The sequence below is a fragment of the Theropithecus gelada genome, chromosome 3 (genome assembly GCF_003255815.1).
Source record: "Theropithecus gelada isolate Dixy chromosome 3, Tgel_1.0, whole genome shotgun sequence".
Taxonomy (NCBI): Eukaryota; Metazoa; Chordata; class Mammalia; order Primates; family Cercopithecidae; genus Theropithecus; species Theropithecus gelada.
This window is the reverse complement of record NC_037670.1, coordinates 68,580,918-68,606,074: the sequence shown is the minus strand read 5'-3', so window position 1 is coordinate 68,606,074 and position 25,157 is coordinate 68,580,918. Positions and strand designations below refer to the sequence as shown.

Genomic DNA, 25,157 nt, shown 5'->3' with positions numbered 1-25,157 from the left:
CCATCAAAATGAGGAGGCCTTAGGCCTCCAGAAATGGAGAGACCAGAGCAGCTGCTTCCTGGGGAGGATTATCAATGAGACTGCAAAGCAGGACTGAAATACTCTTTGGAGAAGCTAAGATTAAAATGGCTGGAATCCTAGCACCACAAAGGCAGATCTGTGTCTGTCTTCCTCACCGACATGCCCCAATAGGGGGGTGAGTGAGACTATGCAATGTTACAAGGTTTTGGCACAGAACATAAAGGATGGGGGAAAGAGACTGAGACGAAGGTCAAGGAGAGGGAAGGATATAAGGGAAAGAAAAGGGAAACAGAAAGAAAGGAGGGAAGGGGAGGGGCAAGGATGTAGAGAAGAAGAAGAAAAGGCTGATGGAGCCCCTGACACCTCTATGCATGTCCTTGGCACTACTGGCAACTCCAATGATGAGCAGGTATTACTGTTATTTTGTTTTTGAATGTAAGGTTCTGTAAGAGATACAATCACAGGAAACATGAGGGCTTAGAGGAAAAAAACAGCCAGAGCATCCTAGCTTCTCTCATGCCTCAACAGCTAAAGTCTACATAAAAATGGCCGGGTGTGGTGGCTCACACCTATAATACCAGCACTCCGGGAGGCTAAAGCAGGTGGATTACCTGAGGTCAGGCATTCGAGACCAGCCTGGCCAACATGGGGAAATCCTGTCTCTACTAAAAATACAAAAATTAGCCGGGCGTGGTGGTGTGCACCTGTAGTCCCAGCTACTCAGGAGGCTGAGGCAAGAGAATCACTTGAACCTGGGAGGTGGAGGTTTCAGTGAGCTGAGATCACGCCACTGCATTCCAGCCTGGGTGACAGAGCGAGGCTCTGTCTCAAAAAATAAATAAATAAATAAATAAGATGAAGTCTACAATAATTTCATCAAGGCTTTGACAAATGCACAAATACCATTTAAACTACAATAATTTTTATCATCTCTCTGTAACAAAGACTCAGTGTCAGCGTCTGGGGAAGATGCAAGGAACCACCTGACCTTAGTCCTTCCATCCTGTGGCACAAAAAGACACTTCTAAGGGGCACGTGGTAAGACTGCACAAAGGGCATCTGGGTTCATGTTCTCCAGTCAAAACAGACTCTTTCTCCCAAAGGTCAACTCGTGAATACATCTCAGCCCTTCTGTGGACCCAATGCTGAATATGGGCACAGAGTGGGCAGACCCTCACATAACCCATCCCCAAACACTACCATGAGAAGCCCCACCCACAGGGCAAACGTTCAAAGGCTGGCCTTTCATGTGGTGACCACAGGCAAATGCAGCATAACTGGAATGAGCCATAACCAGGCAGGTCTGGCTGTCTAAGCACCTGAGCTGAGCTCAGCTGAGCATGTGCTGCAGTACTACCTGAGGCTTCAAACTCTGCACGGACATAGGCCAAGCAAAGATGTCCTTTAAGCTTGCCATGCCCCGGGTGGAAAAGGGGGCCAAACCCAGAGGAACATTCTCTTCCACAGAGACAAGGGCCAGGGTGGACAGGGCTGCAAGGACAGAAAGGTGTGAAATCAGATAAGAGGTCAAACCCCATCCCTGCTGCTTAAGCTACTGAGTTACAATCTCAGAAATTCAATCTCTCTATTGTGGGCGGGGGCGGAAAAACCCAAAAACAAACAAACTGTATTTTCAGGGATACTGTGCAGTCAGTCAATCCCACCTTAACTGTGTGTACTAAGTGCTCAGGACATGCCCCTGGTGTGGCAGGGCCAGGTTAAGGAGAACATGCTGACACTCCTCTCTGCAGGCTCCTTGACCTCATAAGAGCAGGATGCACTTGTCTGTGAAAACAGGCAAGAATGGACGACACACAGCAACAGGGCTTGCAGAACCACCTATGATGTATTAATACATGCTGTACTGGAAGGCACGTCTAAGACAATCCAGATACACCACAAGGTAAGGTTCCTCCAAGAGACAAAATGAGAAGAAAATATGAATCAGTGGTCTTCAGCGGGAGGAGGTGGTCCGTGTTTACAGAATGAAAATAAGGAGACTGTGCCCAGCAGCTGACCCCTTCCCACCGACTCAAGGCTGCATTGGGTTTGTGTGCCCTGCCGTACTGCGGCCCAAACCCACGTGCTGGGTATATGGGACACGGGAAGTTAAAAATAATCTGAGGAAAGCAACCCTTTTGTCCCTAAATAGTTACTCTTGGGATTATTAAAATAGAAGAAAGAATGTATACATCTAATTCATCATTCTCTTTGGCCATGAGCAAACTCTACATTGGACACTACACTGGTCAGAGAGGAACCTTTCTCTTCCTCCTCCCTAACACATTGCTGACATCACAGAGTCTTCACATGCTGGCCTCCAACATCCAGAAACTGGCTCTGCAGCCTGGCTGCCTCCCCTCCTCTACCAAACGTCCCACCAAGCGACTCTTCATGGGAAGACATGTGCAGATGAGGCACAAACAAAAGCTATCAACACACTTGACGTTACCAGGCTCTGGTGCAGGCAAGGAATATCTCATGACACCCTTAGAGGTCCTGTTATCTGGGCTCTCAGCCCAGGTATGAGAATACAGCTGAAAGACCAGAGTGCACCTGTGAGGCAGTGATCAGGGACAAGAGCAGGTAAGACAGGTTCCTTGCTAGGGCACGGCAGGAAGCCAGTCCACACATCCTTCTTCCCCATCATCATCACCAACACCTCTGCCACTATCAGCTTTGTCACCAGCACAAGGGCCTAAAGGGTGGGCTCTCCAGGACTGCCGTGCTCGTACCAGCTCATGGCTCTGTGGCTTGCCCTGCAGCTTCTGGTGGTAGTCGAAGGTAAGCCTGTCCAGCACCGCCTGCTCCTCCTCATCCACGGTGGCCATGGAGCGCTCCTTGTTGATCTTGTCAATGTCGATGGGCTCTTCTCCCTCCAGGATGGCGTTCCACCAATACTCGCCCACCTTGCTCAGGTTCACCTGGGGACAAGCAGGACAGAGACCTGAGTCAGAGACCTGAGACAGGTGTCCAGGGTTGGGGACAGAGCAGAGCCCACTGAAGGATGGGTGTCCAGGATAAGCTCAGGACCAACTACACAAAGGGAGGTGACAGACAAGAGGGGGTGCCAGAACCCAAGGCAGGACACTCTGTGCCTGGGAATGCCTTTGCTGACTGTGCTAACATATCCCAGGGAAGAGCTAGGAGGGGCATACCTGAGGGGACTGACATTCTGGAAGATGCCTTTGTCCTTCTTCAGCAGGTCCTGTATACTCAGGACGGTGTCTGTTCCATGTGCTCACCTTGCCCACTGTCATCAAGAAAGGCTGTTTTCCAAGACCACTGACACCCCCCACACCAGGACCTGTCCTGGGCCATCCCAGCCTGCCCCCATGCTTGCCATGGAAGGCTCCGCCTAGCTCTTATCAACCAGTTAACTCTCCAGTGATCTCTCTTGCTTCCAAGAGCAACACCCAGCATTCTGCTATCTTGGGGGTAAGCTGGGACCTGTGAGACTTAGGGCACGGCCTAATGCATGACAGAATCTCCTGGGGAGTCCTCACCCCATGACAGGGCACCACGCCCTGTCCCTACTTCTTCCTCACTGGGGCCAAGCTTGCTGCATGAGGGGGTCCTCCAGCCCCACTCCTTAAAGTTCTTCCTTCTCAGGAAGGAGGAACAACCATCAAGAACTAACCCCAAAAGTGGTCCCGGCCTCCTCGGGCACCTCTGTGGGGATGGCGCAGACACCCCTTGGTCAAAGGAAGCAGCAACCAGTACTCACGATCCAGCTCTCAGTGCTGGGGTCTGTGAGACTCATGTCATTACCACAAAAACTTAAAAGACAACTGGAACTGCGGTGTCAGAGCAAACGTGAGGGGTACTGTATGTACCTAGGTGACCCGTGCTGCTTGGCCTGTCCCAGGGACACACAGGAGGGCCCTGGCCACACCATGCCCCCTTATCAATGGTCATGGGGACACAGAAAACAAGAAAACTGGCTGCATCTGCTGTGGTCAGTGGCTGGGCTCAAAATTCTTACCAGAGTGGCCAAGAAGCAACAGAGTGGGTTTGTCTACTTTGTTCTAGATGAGCACTGCACTTTTTCATCAGAAATACTTTATCTGTGTTTAGATTTCATAATATTTACAATTGTAAGAGTACATTCACATGTCCAAGTGTGATGGGACTCTGATGATATTAAACCACTAAGGTGCTCACAGAAAGGGAGAAAACGTAGCAAAGGGCCCGCAAGTGAGAGCAGCTCTCATCCATGGAGGTGCAGCCACCAGGACACTTACTGACTGGGTGGGTAAAACCTACCAAGCCACACTCAGGGTAACTGTGACACCCTAGCGGCCACAGTGAGTCCACAGGACACCATGTCCCCCTGAGAGGGAGCACTGGAGACTCACCAGCATATACGGGCTTGAGAGAGCAGTGTCCTAACACTGGACCTTCTACCTTCCCACTTCCAAGCCCCTGCTGCCAAAACCTACCCACACCATAGAAGGTACTTAGCGCTAGACCCTGCAGAGCCCAGAGATCAAGTCGGAGAATGTGCTCTACTAACGAACACGGTGGACACTGATGAGGTGTGGAAGAGCACACAGTGGAGATTTTCCAGAACTGGGAAGAGCAAGACAAAAACCTGCAATCATGATCTGAAGCCAGCATCCCAGAAATCTTGTCTGACATTCCCAGTGCAGATAGGGGGAGTGGTGAACAGGGGGAGTGGGTGGTGGCTCCCCTACACGCCAACTCTACCCAGTAAATGACGCTGCTCTGCCAGTGCCAAATTTAAATTTGGGATGAATCTTCCATTTCCAGATACTCTGCTCAGCTGGTTTGTAGCTGACTTTACAGTTTGTGTGACGGGGACCTGACTCACCCACAGAGACCCCAACACTAAGAACTCTACCTCGTCTTTACCAAGCTGATGCAATGAAAAACCTTCCAAGAGGGAACTATGTTGTTTTCTCTATTCCAGGGAAGACTTCAGAGGAACTTACAGAACTGTAAATCTCTGGAAAGAAGAGATCCTTTACGAATTTTTTATCTTCACCAGTAGTTATTACTGTGATCTATGTAACTTATTTTATTAGCGTTCACAAGTCCTGTAAAATACATACCATTACCATTTACCACACATACCATTTTTTGTATTTAAAAATAAGGACAAACCCTTGGAAGTAAGGGCCTTTTCCAGATTGCCCAGCATAAAGAGGCAAAGCAGAGCTACACTGGGGCTGACAGCCCACTGCCAGCACCATGTGGGCAAGGGGTCGGCCTACACACCACCCAGGGGACGGTGCTGGTACTCCCAGGCCTTTCTGCACTCCACAGACCCCAACACATGGTTTCACCGGCCAGGTCCAAACACACACCCAGAGTGGAGGGCTCCTGGGTACAGTAGGAGATGGACCTGAAGACAACGAGCCACCTGCCCAACAGGAAGGAGGGGAACATCCCCGAATCTTCTGTGTCCACAAGTGTACTCTGGACACAGAAGTACACTTGAACCCAACAAAAATTAAGATAAGCACTGCACTTTTTCATCAGAAATACTTGATCTGTGTTTAGATTTCATAATATTTACATTGAAAGAGTACATTCACATACCCAAGTTGTTTCAAAAATATTCAAGGTTTTCCAAGAACTAAATCAAGTAGGTTTTAAATTTAAGTTAACTAAAATAAAATAATTCAGTTCTTCAGTCACGTGAGCCACCTGTCAAGTGTTTACTCAGCTGTCACATGTGGCAAGTGGCTATTGTGCTGGGCAGTGCAGCTCTCCAAGGGGGCCATCCTCACTCACAGACATCATGCATGTGCATCAGTATTTTAGGAGGAGATGTGAGCCGACTTTATATTGAACAATTTTTAATTAAGGCAAAATCCACTTAACACAAAACTTACCATTCAAAAGTGAACTCAATGGCATTTAGAATATCCACAATGGTGCACAACCATCACCTTTATCTAGTTTCAAAACACTTTTATTACCTCACAAAGAAGCCCTGTGCCAATTACCAGTCACTCCCCATTTGCTCTAATCTTTCCTCTAAATTGTTCCCTCAACCCCACCAAGCCCCTGGCAACTACTAATGATTCTGCCTCTATAGATTTGCCTGTTCTGGACATTTCACACAAATGGAATAATACAGTTATCTGTTTGTTTTTGTCTGGCTTATTTCACTTGGCATAATGTCCTCCTCAATGTTCATCTATGTTGTAGCATGAATCAGAACTGCATTCCTTTTTAAGGCTGAATAATATTCCACTGTATGGATAAACTACATTTTGTTTATCTATTCATCAACTGACAGACATTTCAGGTGCCCCCACTTTTTGGCTGTTGTGAATAATGCTGCTATGAACACTGATGTACAAACATCTGTTTGAGTCCGTTTTCAATTCTTCTGCATATTTACCCAGAAGTGCTGGGTCATATGATAATTCTACAGTTAACTTTTTGAGGAACTACCATACTATTTTCCAAAGCAGCTGTACCACTTTACATTCCCACCAGCAGCATACAATGGTTCCAGTTTCTCCATACTCTCACCAACACTTGTTATTGTCTGCTTTTTTTTTTTTTTTTTTCAGTCATCCCCACAGGTGTGGCTAGCACCACTGGTCCTTTGTCCTGACCACAAACACACAGGCCTGCCTCCTCTGCCTTCCAGACCTGCTCCAGTCAAGTTTCCATCTGTCATCACTGTAACCAAGTGGGCTGCCCTCCATACTGGGGCAGCAAACAGGACCTGAGGTGTTGTCTATAAAGGTTCATATAAAGGCTCTGGAAGACCAAGGTCTCAGTTGCAAAATTTTAGTTAAGTATTTATTTAGTACCCTTAAAATATCTTCTGTTTTCTAAGGATGAGCATATTAGTAAAAACAATATGAACAATATTATTAACATGATAATTATCCTAAACAAGCACATTCTAACATCGTTCTTGACTTGCCTAGAACTCCTCTCCACACTATTCCTTTACAGAATTCCATCTCTCACTCTGAGCTCATAACCCCAACCCGCAGATCCCCATTCCTTTCTTTTTCCCAAACTCCAGACCTTTTTTTTTTAATGGCCCATGTCTCTTAAGTCATTGAGCTGACAAGCTTCTTTATGCTCTGAACATTCTCATGTTCTATAAACTGGTTTAATTTGTAACTATTTCTGCCATCACTGTCCACATTTAACTACTTTCCTTAGAGTAACGCTTCTGGGACGCCTCAAATATGACTTCAGGTAGTTAACCTTCAAAACCACTGAATGGTACAGAGCATACAAGTCTTGCAGGGCTGTCTCCTGACACCCAGTGCAAGATGCAGTTCTAAGAGGACATGGGTACAATGTTCCTGGGATGGAGTTCAAAGGCTTCTACCTAAAAATAACACCTCTGAAAAAGTAGTCTGATAGTTTTGCACTTGTTTTTGTTTTTTTTTCTGTGCATATTTTATTTTTTTAAAGTCAGGTTTGTGGAGGTATAGTATGTACATAGTAAAACTCACTCTTTTGAGGTCACATCTCCATGAGCTGCTGCTATAGTCAACCCACATCCCAGAAGCCCCGTTCCCCTTCTCAGCAGTCCTCTCAGCCCAATGCTCATTTTGCCATCCAGCATGTCCGTGTCCAGAAATGTCACATGTGTGGAATCACACAGTGTGCAGTCCTGTATCTCATGACTCCTCTGAGTGTGGGGACTCTGACGTTCAGCCACACTGTGCTTCATGGCAGGCGGACTACACACTTGTTTGAGGACACCTGGGCATTTCCAGTGTTTTGTAATCAGGTAAAGAGCTGCTGTAGAGATCTGCATGCTTTCATTTCTCCTTGGTAAGTAGCCAGGAATGCGTGTGTTGGGTCATATGGTGTCAGCTACTGTCCAGACTAGCCACTCCACTGCACCCCTACCAGTAGCACAGAAGAGCACCAGGTGCCCCATCTCATCTAGCATTTGGTGCTGTCTACCTTCTTAGCAGCTCTTCTAAGAGGTGTCTAGGGGCATCTCATCATGGTTTTGCCTTGCATTCCCCTAATGACTTATGACTTTGAGCTTCTTATGTGCTTATTAGCCTATTAGCCTTCTCATTTTTTTTTAACATTTGGAAAGAATTTTAAGCTTAAAGTTACCAGAATAAGACAAGTACAAAGACACCCATACAAGTGTTTAGCAGCTGTGCGTCTGCACACAGCTCTCTCACTCTATGTGTGCTGTATGTATAATATATAATAACATAATATTTTCTCTGAACCATTTAAGAATAGGTTGCATTCATCTTGGCCCTTTGTCCTGAGTTATTTCCTAAGGATAAGGAAGTTACTTTTTATGGAACAGGGTCCAGTTCAGAGTCCTTCCTGCATCTTGGGGGTCCTGTCCTCTTTAATCTGGGACATTTTCACAGCCTTTTTCCTTCCCTGACGTCTCCTGATTAACTCATGTGTGCACACCCAGCTGGACACACACATGTTCCACCTGCAGGCACACAACATCCACAGCCCTCAGTGGGTGGGGTGTTCACTCAGGTTACCTGGCCAAAGGGAGGTCTGACTCTTCTCCACTGTAGTTATTGACTTGCAAACTCTCCTCTCCAGAACCCCTGCACCCCTGCTCCACCCTGCCCCGCTTAGCATCTGCCTGGTCCCATCTCTCCCACAAAGACTGGGAAATGCTGACTTTCTTGCCCTAGTCCCTCCACACTGACTGGCGGTTTACATGTCTTATTGAAGCAAGCACCTTCTCTTCTGCAATGAAGTTATCTATCTATTGCTGTCAGTACTGACCCCTGGATACCTGGCCTCTCTGGTCTCTCAATGGCTTATAACTCATTACCATGCTTAATTATGTTGGTGTCAAATGATCTCAGACAAGGTTGGTGGAGGTTGCTTGACTTTGATGGTGCTCCATCATTTCCCTGGCACGTTATCATTTTCCAGCATAACTAAACGCTCCAGGTTCCTCTTTTATCTACCCGGTCCCAGACTTCTAATCAGTCCATTTCTCTGAGGGACCCCAGACTGCAGGCTGAACAGTGTTCCCAAAATGTCCTCACAGAAACTTCCACCTCAACATGAATAAACTTACCTCAGCATCCCCCAATCTGTGCTGATGACTCACCAGCATTTATATCCCTTTCCTTCCTTAGTAACGGAACCTCATTTCTATTCAGGGAAGCAATGTGCCCAGCGAGGACGACTTTACTCCTCACAGCTGCCCGCGTGATCGAGACTGGGCCAATGAGACTTATGGGAATGCTGTGGGACGTTCCTTCCGGGAAGGCACCTCGGAACGAGGGCAGATAATGGGGTGAGACGACAGCGTGGCGGAGGTCCAGGGCACCTGCTCAGCACCTGCTGCTGGGGGAATGTGGGCCACACTGGAGCAGATCCAGCTTCTCAGGACACGCCACAAGTCAGCACTGTTATGGGCAATCTCCTGATTTTCAATGCTGTCAACTATTTTTTTAAGTTTGAAAATTAGAAACAAAATTAAGACACTGTATAGGCCAGATAGGACCCAGCTGTGGTCTGAGTATGGCTGGAAGGCCCACGTATTCCAGCGATGGGGCCGACAAAGCAATACAGAGTTGCGTTCCCTTCCTTTCCTCCAACCCCATGAAACGAGGGTGCCCAGCACCCCGTCCATGGTGCCACCAAGAGGGCACCATTAGCCAGCTCTGCTCAGTATATTCCTTCCACTCACATTGGAACAGGTTTCCTTGGGCTACTGCCCTCTGTTGAATCCATAAGCTTCAGTTCTTCCCTACTGGAGTTGATGAAGGATTCTGATTTCCCCTGAAAAACACTAAGGGCTCTCCCTAGAGACATCATTTGCACTAAAGGCTTAAGGGCTCACATTACATTCCAGGCTCTGGGCTCTTGCCAAAATGCTAAGGAAATTTAATCTGTAGTTCCCACTCTGAATTTATGAAGAAGTATGTTAAGTAATCCATGGGATGGCCTCAGTGGGCCAGGAAAGGTTGTGGGGACTCAGGAAGGTGGCTCGCCAATGAGGACAAGTAGACAATAAACCGCCTATCTTCGTTTCATCCTCACAATTGTTCTAAGAAGTGACACTAGAAGTATCTGGGTAAACTAGCAAAGATAAGTGAAGATGAAAAGCCCACTGTTGGTGGGGATGTGGGGATACAGGGCTAATGTCATCGACAACACTCCAGAAACAACTCATCCACAAGGGAGAACCACGGCAACAGCTCAGAGGCTGCAATTACACTAGAATTCCACTTTTGAGAAATAATCTAAATTGGGGGGAGGAGGTGGATACAGCTTGCACAAAAACACTCACAGGGTTCAAAAATCATAAACAAATATATTACGATGAGTTTTAAAGCCTGAGCTTCAAGGTCTAATTCCTCAAAGAATACTCCAGAGCAATTTCACTGATTTTAAATGACTTGTGTGTGCACCATGTCAATACATGAAGAGGTATATGGAATGGCATTCACCTCACATACAGCTACAACGACCATCTCAAGCATAGCCATGTCCAAGAGCCCCCGCAGCAGAGCAGCCACCCACGGCAGCGTGGAGGACAGCCTGTCAGCTCCCCCGACTACAGGAAGAAAGGAGGACGGTGCGCATGCCAACTGCCTAGCTTTGGGGACTGAACGAGCTATCGGAAAAAAGAGCTGGTGCTGTTGCCACGGCTGATTTTACATCTTTGTAACCAAGAAAGGAGCTTGCCTGAGTCAAGAAGTCTCATTTAACATTCTGAAGTGTGGGAGGGAGGGAGGGAGGCAAGAACTGTCATACGGTTTTAGCAGCCACCCCTGCCTGCCCTGGCTGGCTAATGTGGGATCCACAGCACAGGGAGGAGCAGGTTATGTGCAAGGCAGCTGGAAAGTGAAGGCCATGTCTACACTGGCCTGCCCGGAGGTCAGAAGGTCAGAATCTCTAACCAAGAAGCTGGGGGCGGTGGCAGCAGTGCAGCTCCGGATGCCATCCCTTTGCATCCTTCTCATCTCATGCGGCCTCACAGTGCTGTGATGGGAGACCTGCACTGGTGTCTGGGGCTGCCGTAACAGGGAACAACAGACCAGGCAACTTAAGGCAATACAAATTTATTATCTCCCAGTCCCATGGGCCAGAACTCTGAAATCAAGGTGTCAGTAGGGTCACGCTCCTGCAGAGACTCTAGGGGAGGATCTTTCCTGCCATTTCCAGCTTCTGGTGGCTCCAGGTGTTCCTGGGCTTGGTGGTTATATCATTCGTGTCTGCCCCATCTTCACATGGCCTTCTCTGTGTCTATCTCTGTCTTCTCCTGTTTCTTATACAGACAGGTGTCACTGGATAATCCAGGATGATTCCATCTTGAGAGATCCTTAACTTAATCATATCTACAAAGACCCTTTTCCCAAATAAGCCCACATTCACAGGATATCTCCAAACCTTTAGAGCAAAGCCCTCAACTCTCTTTAGCTATCCCCAGTGCCTGAACAGGGCTGGGTACTTAATGATAAGAAACAAACAAACACTGGAGATCAATCAGACTACAGTGCTTAACTTTGTTGGAAGGGTGAGAAATGGAAGTCCAGCAAGGCTAAAGAGATGACCCAAAATCAGGCAGCTGCTTGACAGGGGGCTGCAACCCAAAGCCAGCCCCTCTGATTCATTTGCAGTCCCTCTGCATCCACACGCTCAAAGCAGTGTGCCAAGCTCCACACAGCAGACACGATGCAGCAAGCAGGAGGCAAACAGGATCTTTGTGAATCAAAGCAATCGGCTCATTAATTCACAATATTATCTCATATATGTAATCAGAGGAAACGATGTGGGCCTAAAAGGTCACACATAAATAAATAATTCAATAAAGAAGACAACAAACTGCATAGCTCCTATAAACAGCAAAGTTTCTGTGATACACTCTGCATTTACTGCACTAGAGGCTACGTGGTCCAGAAAGAGGTGGAGGCAGGCAGAGCCCTGCATGGGAGCACTATGGGAAGAGTTTAAATGCTCTCCATAACTCCTCTTTATTCAGGTGCTTGATTTCTCACAGGTGAAGGTGCATTAGAAACGCAATGCCATCTACTGATAACAAAGGCACTTTAAGGAACTATGGGAAAGAACTCATGCAGTGTTTCAATTGTAGAGGGATTTTCAGCAGAGAATATTTAGGAGCCGTGTTCATGGCAGTGACAGGTGCCCCTCAGTCTGCAATGGTTCTGCTGAATTTCTATAAACTCTTTGAGTAGCAGGTGTTTGACGAAAGCTAACTACAAAAACTAAAGGCAGCCAGGGCACAAATAAAGGCTGCACTCATGAAGAACACACAGGTGGAGACAGGCCTGCCAGGGTTGTGCTATGGCCCCAAGGGCCCTGGCATGAAAGTTGAACATCCAGCTATCCTCTTAAAGCACAGCTCCCCCAGTCTCCTGCCTGGTGGCTGCATCTCACACATTTACCTAACACAGGGAAGACTCTGAAACCCAAACTGGGGACCTACACTCCTCCCTCCTCATGTTCTGCTCCACGGAGCCTTTCGGCTGAAAGGGAGCAATGCTTCCCAGCCCCGACAGGTCTGAGCCTTCTCCAGAGACTCCTGTTTCTCACAGCACTGGAAAAAGCCTTCTGGGACAAGGCAGGCATGGGTTTGAGGTCTAGCTCTACCCACTTTGCAAGCTACTTACCTTCTCATAGCCTCAGTGTCCCAATTTGTAAAATAAGTTTGCAGAGCATTAAACAGCATTGTAAGGCACCTCACAAAGAGCCTGGCCCAAAGACTGCGTTCATTGAATGGCAGCCATTATTAAAAGAAGTTAATGTTTTGGCCACTAGCCACATCCCTATTCCACTTGTACTATACATACAAGTGTACAAAACGCACACAAAAAAGAAACATGGCTTTGAAATATCCATGAAGAAGCTGGAGTCACTTCTGTCAACAAAACCCTTAAGAGTTGAGCTATGTATTAATAATCACATATTTATGCAAATAGTGTACAGTAAAACATTGGTACCCTGACTGTAATCCCAACAGATTCCAAATACGGTGGCTATGGGCTCAGAGACCAGTGACTAAGGCTTTGGGCTTCTGCATGAAGTATCTACAAAGTGCAACCGGACCACATGGGGAAGGCTCACAAGAGCTCCCCGCTCAGAGGGAACCAACATGAGAGCATCATGACCTGCTCCATGCTCTGCACTGAGTTCACCCAACAGAAGGCAGGAGAATCAAGTCAGTGTTTTAAGGCGGGGCTGTCATGACCTCTCAGTCCATGGAGAAGGCAACCCCAGGATCATGGGCTCACTAGTACAATCCAGGCAGCCAGGGCTGCACCTTCAGAGGTCTAGCTAGCCAGCCCCAGTACTGCTAGTGCATCACTCATGCTCTCATACCTCCACAACCACGTGAAGCTCAAGTGAGGAATCGGCCATAATGGCATCTGCAAAGTCAAATATGACATAAAGGAAAGGAACTGGTAGTAGTCACAGGAGCCCATAGCTTGGGAAAAGGCTCCAGGCTGTGTAATTAATGCATAGGTTTTATATGTCAGGGGTCAGGGGATGAGGAACTGAACTGCTGGGTGATGGGGTGATCATCACAGTATTTGTAGGCAGGAGAAGAACAATTCTCTGGTCTTTGACTACTGAACGCCACAGGCAGGGGAGCACACAGGGTGAGATTTAGAACAAGAACCACTGTCATCTGCCGCTGGCCATCAGCAGAGGTAGGCCCTGGGTGGCCAGGAGAGTCTGAACTGGGATGGGTCAGTCCTAGCCCCACTGCTGGAAACCCTATACACCACACATACGGCCTCGCGTAGGGCCTAAATAGGAGGCCCTGTTTAGGATGAAACGCTCACTAGGAGAGGGAGCAGCTGAGGCCACCGCAGCACCAAGGAGCATGCTGTTTGTGCCCAGGTTGGCCCCACCTTTGTGTAGCCAGAGTGAGCTCCATCGTCCAGGCTTGATATCAAGACTGGAATTAAGGTTGGTTCAGGATCCTGCAGCACTGACAGAATACCCTCCTTTCAGTACCTGGCCCGCATGTCCCTCCGAGCATGAGGGCAGCCAGGACAGAGTCACTGTGGGCCCAAAAGATAGTTTGTCCCTGCCAGTCAGCACTGGCCAGGGAAGCCCAGGCAGAAGCCTGCCAAGCACGTCTTATAGCAACCAAAACAGATATCTTTATTGCATATTTTGCACATATGAAGAATATATCTGTATAAAATTCTAAAGACTTTCGTCCAGACTTAATATTTTTTTCACCTTTATCCCTTTTACCACGCCCTGTAAGCACCCCAGCAGGAGGAAAGAGGAAACAAGTTAATTCAGAACATGTTGTGCCTCAATTTATCTGTAGGTGACCTCCACTTGGGCACCAGCACAGAGCCACCACTGACAGGGTTCAAAGCTTTCACAGGGCAGAAGGAGGTGAGACACCAACAGATCTGGTTCAGGCATGCAGCCCAATTTGTAAGCGAGTCTGCTAACTGGTAACATGCGAGCTGTTCATTTGGATTCACACCTTAATCTTACTGTCCTGAACTCTTAGCTAATGCCTAACCAGCAGCTGGGTAAGGAGAGCCAGTTGGTCAATGAGCCTGATTCTCTGAATTTATTAACTCTGCACCCTCCAGAGTAGCATCTGTAAAAATTCAACCTACCTTTTCATTTTCAATTTACTTGTTTTTGCCTTAGATGTAATAACAGTGGAGCTCTTTGGAACGACCAAGACCTCAAAGGGCCAAAGCTCAAGTGCCCACAGAGGCAATCTCTGAGCAGTCTGGAAAATGCTCAGGAAAACCCATCTGCCCTAGCAGCTGAAATTAACAGCCTCACTGCTTAAGTGTAAACAGGTTTGTTGGTCAAAAGGGGCATCACTGCAGGTTTGAAGTCTACCTGGGAGCCCTGCACACAGGTGCCCAAACTTACCAAAACACACTTCCCGGGCTCGAGACTCCAGAGAGAACTCTCAGTGTTGATCTTGTGGGTAAGCTTCCCTTCCATGAGGACACGCTCCCCATTTTCCTCCAGCATGGCCACACGAATGGAGCTGCTGCTAAGGGCCACTGAGACCTGAGGACATAGCAGAAGAAAATCATCTCTCCTATCAGGGTGACCACTGGTGTTCTGTACAGTGGGAGGGGTGACAGTTTCCAAGGTACCTGACTGCACACTACAGCGTTGTCATCAGGCTCACCAGGCATCTCAGTGAAGAAAACCGTATCAGCCTAATTTATACCTAGAGCAACCTGCAGATGTCAGCTCATGTAGGTAAATCCACCAAAAAATCTTTCTCAGCATAACTGGTAACATAAAGTGCTGTGGTGGAAGCTGCTGTGACCCAATCTTCTTCTCCCTTCTCCAGTTAAGGGAGACCAATTGTCACCGCAAAAAAGTAAGCAGAGGAGACAAGCGGTGAGTATTTTTCCCTTGCCTCCCCTTGTGGCTACCTGGGAGATGCAGGAGCCCAGCCCTGGACTACAGCAACCAAGAGAGCTGACGGGGCTGCACATCCTGAATTGCTTACCCCAGGACTGTTGTACAAGAGACAAGCACCGCCTCTTCCTTCTGTGAGCTACTGCACTGCCTGGTGACTATAGCCTGGTCTTCATCCAAGAGTATGAGACCAATTCCTTTGATTTTGGAAGGCAGCTATGCTCACCATTATACCACCAACGTCCCCACATGGTTTTGCATTTTGTCTCGGTTCTTTACAAAACCAAGCCTCTAAAAGCCTCAGCTCACCCTCGTCCCTCTGAGCCTGTCCTAGGCAGACAATGACCCCATGGCCCTCCCCACTGCCCTAGGAACACCTATCCCTACCCCACCACTTGTCTGTCTCCAGAACTGGACTGGCAGCTGCTGGGAGTAGGATTTCTTTTACTTCATATCATGTATTCCAGCCAGCAGTCTCCAAAGCAGGGTATGCGTACCCCAGGGGGTTCACAGGTCAGTAATTAGAAGAGGAAATAAAACAGAACTTCCATTTACATTTTGTATCTGTATAAGGCATGCATTAAGACGACACTGGGATCAAGTACTTAAAACTTTTTTCTAATAGGTATGTGGAATAAAAACAATTTGGAAGCTACTCTCCATGTCATCTGGTAGGTGACTCATTAAATGCTTATAAAATGATTAGAAAAAAAGACAACCCAAACTGATAGGTTTTCCAAACTGGAGTTTAGTATTTGTCAATGAAATACAATACCATAACCTAACTGTATTTTAAATATTCATAAATAAAAAATGGAAATGGAAGAAATAATGTGCAGGAGTCACTGCTGTCAGACAGTTTTTCTTCTTTTTCTTTAAGAGACACGGCCTCACTGCATTGCCCAGGCTGGAGTGCAGTCGCGTGATCCCAGCTCACTGCTGCATCAAACTCCTGGGCTAAAGCAATCCCTCCACCTCAGCCTCCCACGTAGCTGGGACTACAGGCAAGTGCCACTATGCCTGGCTAATTTTATTTTTATTTTTTGTAGAGACAGGGGTCTTGCTGTTGCCCAGGCTGGTTTCGAACTCCTGGCCCCAAGCGATCCTACTGCCTCAGCCTCCCAAAGTGCTGGGATGACACATATGAGCCACTACATCCAGCCCATCAGATAGTTTCTAAATGAAAGATAGTTCCTGAGCCATGCAGTGAGGGGAGAAGGTGGCAGAAGGCTGCCCACTGCAGGACACAGTGAAGATATTCTGTTAGGCACGGGCAGCTCTGCCAGGTTCACATGCAGACTCCAAGGAAGCATCCTCTCATGAGACCGCAATTCCACTTGCATGACCTTTCATAGGGGAATTTACCATGGAAAAGGGTATTTACTTGGCTAGTCCTATTGAACAATAGGCAACTGAGCTTCATTCCTGACCTTCTAATACCATGAGGAACGTGAGCAAATGGAACAATAGATCCACTCACTCTTGAAATGAACCAGACACATGTTGGGCCAAATCATGTCTAACCATAAACATGTGTGCAATGGAAACATGACACAGAGGGCCCAAGGCTCCTCGGTCCTGCCTTCACAAGAACAAGCTCACTTGACAAATATAATTCTCCCACCCAGCTCTATATAACATAATTTCCAAATTTGGGGAAGCTTCTCACACTGCCTACCCAGGGGAATGAACCAAATCATCAAGGGAGAAAACCAGACAAGAAATGCTTCCAGAGGTCCCAGGTGAAGATGTCACACTGGGAACAGACAGTCAACTTTCTGACCTCTTGTGACCTGCAGACATAAAAGGCATGAAGAGAAAAAACCCAGATAGTCAAAACGGGGGAAGAGGGAGGCCAGGAACAGATGAGATGTCAACAAATCTGCGGAAGACAAAAGGAGGAGAGACACAGGAGACAAATTCTATGGGGTAGGAGACATCCAGAAGCCACAGCTACATGGGCTCTAGCTGGGAGTCAGCAGGTATGCAGGGCAGGAGCAAGGCCAGGGGCACATGTGGGAACTGCTGTGGCCCTGGATGCCCCATTGAAAGGGACAGGAATCCCTCTGTTTGCTACAGAAGAATGGAGGACCTTGCTCCAAAGACACTGACCAGCAGTCTGAGGACCTAGTGTGGATGCCTGTGTGTCAAGTGAAGTCCTACTCACTCAAGCATTAGGATGGCCAAGACCCCATGTCCTGTAAAGCAAAGCTGACTGGTCAATCCACTCAGCTGTCAGTGGTGGTGGGAAGAGCAGACTTCAGACACACAGTAGACAAACCATCAATACAGTCCCACACTCAAGAGAATGGGAGAAAAATATTTTTGTATTAAAAAAAAAAGGGCCAGGCATGGTGGCTCACACCTGTAATCCCAGCACTTTTGGAGGCCGAGGTGGGCAGATCACCTAAGGCTGGGAGTTTGAGACCAGCCTGGCCAAATTGGAGAAAAACACATCTCTACTAAAAACATCTCTACTAAAAAAAACATCTCTACTAAAAACACAAAATTAGCCAGGCACCAGTGGTGTTGCATGCCTGTAATTCCAGCTACTATGGAGACTGAGGCAGGAGAATAGCTTGAACCCAGGAGGTAGAGGTTGCGGTAAGCTGAGATCGCGCCATTGCACTCCAGCCTGGGCAACAGAAGTGAAATTCTGTCAAAAAAAAAAAAAAAAAAAATTACTAGAGAACTGAGGACTGCATCTTATGAGAAAAAACAGCCAGATGAAAACAAGTAAAAAAAATAAATAAATAAATACAGAGCTAATTAGGAAAAAAGATATCCAAAAATTTTCTATTTTATGTCTTCACAGAGATCTGAGAAGATACTATATCCATATAACCAGAATAAAATATGAAAATAGAACAATTAGGCCAAAAAGAAAGAACACAAGAATTTAAAATATAGTAGCTAAAATTAAACTTCAATAAAGAGGCTGGAAGATAAAGTCAAAGAAATCAAGGTAGAAACAGAGATCAATTCAGGCAATCAATTTGGCATTCCAGAAACTATGACAGTAATAAGATAATTTTCCAGAGCCAAAGAAAAATATGCCTCCAGATTGAAAAGTCCCACCAAGAGCTAAGCAGAATGAATGAAAGACTCATGGAATTTTATGACACTGAGTGTTTTTAAAAAGATCCTAAAAGTTCCAAGGAGGAGAAAAAGCTTACTCACAAAAGAGATGGAATAGACTTCCAGAATCAGTAACACTGGGTATAAGAAGATATCCCTTTCAATTTTAATAAGGGGAAATTATTTTTCAGCTAGAATTCCACATACACCCAAATTGAGAAATAAGTGGAAAGTTAAAATAAATGCATTTGAAGATATACAATTCTACATAAAATATCACTTTGAGAAAAACAAAATGAAGATGAAAACTGAAAAAGAGGAATATCCAACTCAAGTCCAAAACACAGTGTATTTAATCTAGATATGCAGGAAGAAAATACCAGGAGTGTAGCTATACAGCAGAACAGGAAATAACCAGTCTACAGCGGAGTTCAGGGAGAAAGAGATTTCTAGACAATACACAGTATTAATGAATCTGGCTAATTCTGAGGTTACGATGAAAGTATACTATTTTTGATAACAAGATAAAAAAGAAGGGCAGCAAGAACCCCCAGGAAAACAAGAACGATTTAAGAGATTCCTTAAATCCAAAGGATGCCAGTGAAAATGGTGGTTACTACGGACCTCCAAAAAGCTCTCCTCCATAAAAGCAACCAAAAAGCTGGCAAAAATTGTCAGTATCTTCTTACGGATTTTGGAAATTAATCAAAGGTTTGTAGGAACCCAGGGAGCATTAATTCAAGGAAAACAACCACATCTCAGTAAGAACAGTAAGCTCTGTGATATTTTAACTTGGCCTAGACCCATCCCCACTCTCCAGGCTCAGCAGGCCGCATTTCTGGTACAGCGTAGCAGCCATCGCTGGAGAAAACAGTGCTCTCAGAGCTCTTTCAAAGCTTCATTCTCAAAGAACTGTCATTATTTGACCTGTCTGATGGTTCCCTGTCGGACTTCATTTGCAAGACTGACTATTTCTGGCTAAACTCAGAAAAGCCTTCCACCCCATCCAGGAGTGTTTGTTGAAAATACAGGCAACTGTTTTAACTTTGTAGCCCCCTGAGGTGGCAGATAACAACTGAGGTAAACCAAAGGCAAAGGTGGGAAATAAAATGTCCATGGGGACTTTGATAAGCTTTGACATTTTTTCCCAGGAATCTAGAAGGACACATGAATGTATAGAGCTTCAGTGCAGGCTCAGGGAAAACCTAAGAAGGCCTTAAGCTCTCACCTCTGGCTGACTTTGACTCAACATCAGCAGGAAATAAAGGCTAAGGCAGTTTTTAACTGCTGGACCAAGCGATGAAGGTATGCTCCAATAGGCAGATGAAGTCCCTCGACAAAAACACGTGTTTACTGATCCCAGGGGTTTAAGGAAATCACCATCCAATAATTACTTGGCCACCAAGTTGACCAAGTAGAGATTTCACTAGTGAGACACAATAAAGAATACAAACTTTACAGAATTAGTTCAGAAAAGTCATTAAATAAGAACAACTATATCACATACCAATAGCAACCATGGGGAAGAAAGGAGCATCTGATTTCCTGAGTCACCCCATTGTGTTATTTAAAAATTCATTTTTCAATAACAGCAAAAAAAGAAAAAAAAAATTATGAGACTTACAAAGAAACAACAAAGTATGGCCCATACACAGGAAAAAGAAAGCAATCAATAAAATCTGTCCCTGAGGAAGCCTACACATGATCTTAGCAGAAAGCAGTCTCTAACTCAACTATTTTAAATATGCTCAAAGAGCTAAGAAAACTATGCAAAAATTACTAAAAGACAGTATGGGAATAAAGTCTCGTAAGTAGAGAATATCAATAAATATCAGTATCACTATTGATACTGATAGCGAGATAGAAATTATTATTACTATTTTTTAAAGAATCAAATACAAATTCTGGAGTTCAAAAGTAAAACAGGAAAAAGATAAGAGTTCATGAAAGGGGCTCAAAACTACTTTTTAGCATTTAGAAGAAAGAACAAGCAAACTTGAAGACAGGTCAATTGAGATTACCCAAACTGAGAAACAGGGAAAAAACCGTGAAGAAAAATAAACAGAGCCACAGAACCTGAGCGACACTATTAAACATACCAACATACAGAAGAGAAAAGAAGAAAGAATATTTGAAAGAATGATGGCTAAAAACTTTCCAAATTTGACATGAAAAAAAAATTACACCCAAGAAGTTCAATGAATTCCAAGTAAAATAAACTAAAAGGAAGCCAGCCTCACCTAGATGTCATAATCAAACTGTCAAAAAAAGCCAAGTCAATAATGAAGGAACAGAACAAAAACAAGGAATAAAATCTTCAGAACTTACTATAAAGCTACAGCAATCAAAACAGTGTAGTAGTGGCATAAGGACAGTCATCTACACAGATCAATGGAACAGAATTAAAAGTCTAGTAAACGGCCGGGCACAGTGGCTCATGCCTGTAATCCTAGCACTTTGGGAGGCTGAGTCGGGCAGATCACGAGGTCAGGAGATTGAGACCATCCTGGCTAACGTGGTGAAACCCTGTCTCTACTAAAAATACAAAAAAATTATCCACGTGTGGTGGCGGGCACCAGTAGTCCCAGCTACTCAGGAGGCTAAGGCAGGAGAATGGTGTGAACCTGGGAGGCGGAGCTTGCAGTGAGCAGAGATCACACCACTGCACTCCAGCCTGGGTGACAGAGCAAGACTCTGTCTCAAAAAACAAAACAAAACAAAACAAAAAGTCCAGTAACACGTCAGGCGTGGTAGCTCACACCTGTAATCCCAGCACTCTGGGAGGCTGAGGCAGGCGGATCACGAGGTCAAGAGATCAATATCATCCTGGCCAACATGGGAAACCCTATTTCTACTAAAAATACAAAAGTTAGCTGGGCGTGGTGGTGCGTGCCTATAGTCCCAGCTACTTGGGAGGGTGAGGCAGGAGAATCGCTGGAACCTGGGAGGCCGAGGTTGCAGTGAGCCAAGATCACGTCACTGCACTCCAGCCTGGCAACAGAGTAGAGTGAGACTCCATCTCAAAATAAAGTCTAGTAACAAACTCATACACTTATGATCAACTGATTTTAGACAAGAGTACCAAGAAAATTCAATGGAAAAAGAATAGTATTTTCAAGTAATTGTACCATGAGAACTGAGTATCCACATGCAAAAGAATGAACCTGTTTTACTAATTCAAAATGAAGTTGGACAACTATTTCATAGCATATAATAAATTTTTTAAACTCAAAATGGATCAAAAACCTAAATGCAAGAGCTAAAATTTGTGATCCTGGGTTAGACAATGGTGTTTTAGATATAACACCACAAGCAGCCAAAGCAAAAAAAAAAAAAAAAAAAAAAAAGTGACTTCATCAAAATTTAAAACTTTTGTGCTTCAAAGAGTAGTATCAAGAAAGTGAAGACGACCCATAAAATGGGAGAAAATATCTGCAAATAATGTATCTGACAAGGATGTAGTATCTAGAATATGTAAAGAAGTCTTACAACTCAACAATAAAAAGACAAACACCCCAATTAAAACATGCATATGAACTTGAATAGGCATTTCTCCAAAGAAGATATACAAGTGGAAAATAAGGACGTAAAAAGATGCTCAATGTTATTAGTCATGAGGGAAATGCAAATCAAAACAACGAAATCCTACTTCACACCCAGTAGGATAGCTACAATTAAAAAACAAAACCGAAACAGACAATAACAAGGGTTGATGAGGATATGGAGAAAAATGAACCCTCATACATTTTTGGTGGATCTGTAAAATATAAAATGGTGCAACTACTTTGGAAAACTGTTTGACAGTTCCTCAAAAAGTTAATTACAGAGGTACCACATGACCCAGCAATTCCACCCGTAGGTATATACACTAGTGGTGAAGACAAAAAACATATGTCCAGAGAACTGGAAGCATATGTCCATGTATGGGTGGTAAAGGGAAAGACTGGGGGTACAAGTAGATGCACAGTGGGGAAACACAGAGATGCCTCTTTCTCTCTAGCCTCATTCCACAGGACAAGTCCTCAGATGCCAGCAAAGGACAAGCAAGGTAGTCTGAAGGAAGAAAAGAGATTGAGACCACCTTAGAAACAATCTTGTGGCACACTCATGTTCAGGCAGATGCCATGTAACAGGCCAGAAGTCATCACCCTTAAGTTCTGATGAGAATCCTACCACTGAGGCCCCTCTAAGACTAGGAAGATATCCAGGAAGCTGAGCAATGTGTCCCTTACCAAACAATAAATAAGATGAAGATACACATGCAAGTGCACTGTGTGTAGATATACCCAAAAAACACATCCACGTGTACGGAGCATAATTAAAGTTATATTCGATGCAAAAACCAGTTTAACACCCAGAGTACTCACAACCAACATGGCACAAAATCCTTATTCACATACAACTTGTAACAGATGGTGTATACAATCTAGATCATTTTATTACAATTTTTAAAAATCAAGTGTCCATTTTCAGCTTCAGTTGTATCTAATTTTGTTCAATTTCAAGTTCTATCTGTATTTTTTAAATATTTGCATTTTAGAATGCCTGTATCTAATCAAATACAATGGGAAGATCAACTGTAAGTGATAAAATTCATACTATGTTAGGCTGTTGGTTATGAATAAATGAGATGGGGCCCAAATTGCCACTTAGAAGTCTTCTATGAAGAAAACAAATCACTTCATTTCTACAACAATTAAATTAGAAACCATTGGCAGAATTTAGACAAAACGACTCTAATGGGGTAAAAAGATCAAAGTGGATTATAAGGTAACAAAAGTTCAAATAACTGACCAAAGAAACTCTACCAAATGCAATCTACTCCTATCTAATCTTGATTCAAATTTCAGAAGCCATGAAAAAACAAAGAACCAATTAACTTGAATACACAAAAATTAGTAAGGTGAGGCAGGGCATGGTGGCTCATGCCTATAATTCCAGCACTTTGGGAGACTGAGGCAGGGGGATTACTTGAGCCTAGGAGTTTAAGACAAGCCTGAGCAACACAGGGAGACTTCATTTCTACCAAAAAAAAAATTTAATTAATAGGATGTGGCAGTTCGTGCCTGTGGTCTCAGCTTCCTGGGAGGCTGAGACAGGAGGATCAATATAAATCAACTCAAAAGGTTAATAACAAAATGGGACAATAGATCGGTAATACATATCACATACAAAGGATTGATCTCTCTAATATATACAGAACTCCTAGAAATCAATAAGAAAACGTAGAGCAACCTAATAGAAAATGGGCAAAAGATATAACTAGTTCAAAGGACAGTCACATGTAGAAAGATGCTCCACCTCACTCTAAGAGAAATACAAATTCATACTACACATAGATACTATTTTTCATCTACTCAACTTACGAAACCCCAAAGTTTGATAACATACTATTCTCAGCAAATTTGTGAAAAACCAAGGGCTCTTATACATTGTTGATGGATACGTAAGTTAGTATAACCCCATATGGAAGATAATTTAGCAACACTTACAGAAATTAGAAATACAGGCTGGGTGCAGTGGCTCAGGCCTGTAATCCCAGCACTCTGGGAGACCAAGGTAGATGGACTGCATGTGCCCAGGAGTTCAAGATCAGCTTGAGCAACGTGAGAAAACCCCATCTCTACAAAATACAAAAAATCATCTGGGCGTGGTGCTGCATGCTTGTAGTTACAGACAGGAGGCTGAGATGGGAAGATTGCTTAAGCCTAGGGAGGACAAGGCTGCAGCGGGCCATGATGGGTGACAAAACAAAACCCTGTCTCAAAAGAAAAGAAATTAGAAATACATATACCTTTCAATCTAGCAACTACACTTCATGGACTTTTTTCTGTATGAAAATGCATATATGCAAAATGAAGTTTATTAAAGGGCATTGTTTTATTGTTTACAACAGGAAAGATTGGAAACAACCTAAATGTCCATTAACAAGACATTGGTTTAATAATCAGCCTATAGTTTGAAGGGGGCAAAAGCAAAGAACAGGAGTCCCAGGTGTGAGGGATGGTGGGTTTGGGGCTTGAGCCAGATGACCAGGGAAAGCAAGGTCTACCTAGAATTTACTGGGCACCTCTCAGGCACTTGGGGACATGGAGGTAAAAAGAGATGGGAGTCTCCTTGGTGGGGCCAAAATGACACTGGGCAAGGGCATTAAGATCATCTTAAAAAGTGGAATGCACCATCTTTGCTAAAGGTGGGGACAGAGCAATACATGTTCATACTTGATTATATATACATCAAAACATCTGTTGAAATATCCCCAAAACCAGTTATGTGATGACTTAGGTTAGGGCTAGCTGGGGAGGGGTCAGGACAAGACAGAAAAGACACAGAGGCAGGACAGGGATTTTTGTTGTTGTTATACATGTTTGTGCTTTTGAACATATAAATGTGTTATGCACTCAAAAATTATGTAAATGCAAAAATAATGCAGTCTATTAGTCTTTTCTGCTATAGAAGTTTCCTATAATAAAACATCTTCCTGCATTTTTTCCTAAGCAACTTCTAAGAACACGTTATGGAGCTTTTAACACAAATTCCAGCACTTACATCAAGCTCACAGGCAAGGCCTCACTACGAATCTAAGCCTCGGGATGAGTTAGAGCCATACATGACACGCCTAGTGGCTAAGGTGGTGTTCCAAAAGGTACCCAGGGTGAGGACAAAAATGGCAGGTCACGACAGTGATTACACCAGCCTGCAGG

General features: G+C 44.8%; 1 protein-coding gene across 2 annotated transcripts in view; it reads right to left on the bottom strand.

Annotated features, from left to right (window-relative positions):
• Positions 1 to 25,157, bottom strand: part of NUDCD3 (NudC domain containing 3) — a 108,600-nt gene that overhangs the window by 7,078 nt on the left and 76,365 nt on the right. Inside the window, exons 4-5 of one of the 2 annotated variants that reach the window (XM_025378700.1) lie at positions 14,869 to 15,012; positions 2,757 to 2,945 (exon numbers count right to left, since the gene is read on the bottom strand). In XM_025378700.1, coding sequence (XP_025234485.1) covers positions 2,757 to 2,945; positions 14,869 to 15,012 — 333 coding nt within the window. Of the gene's footprint in view, positions 1 to 2,456; positions 2,946 to 14,868; positions 15,013 to 25,157 lie in introns of those variants that run through there. The other variant, XM_025378699.1, reaches the window with a different exon arrangement.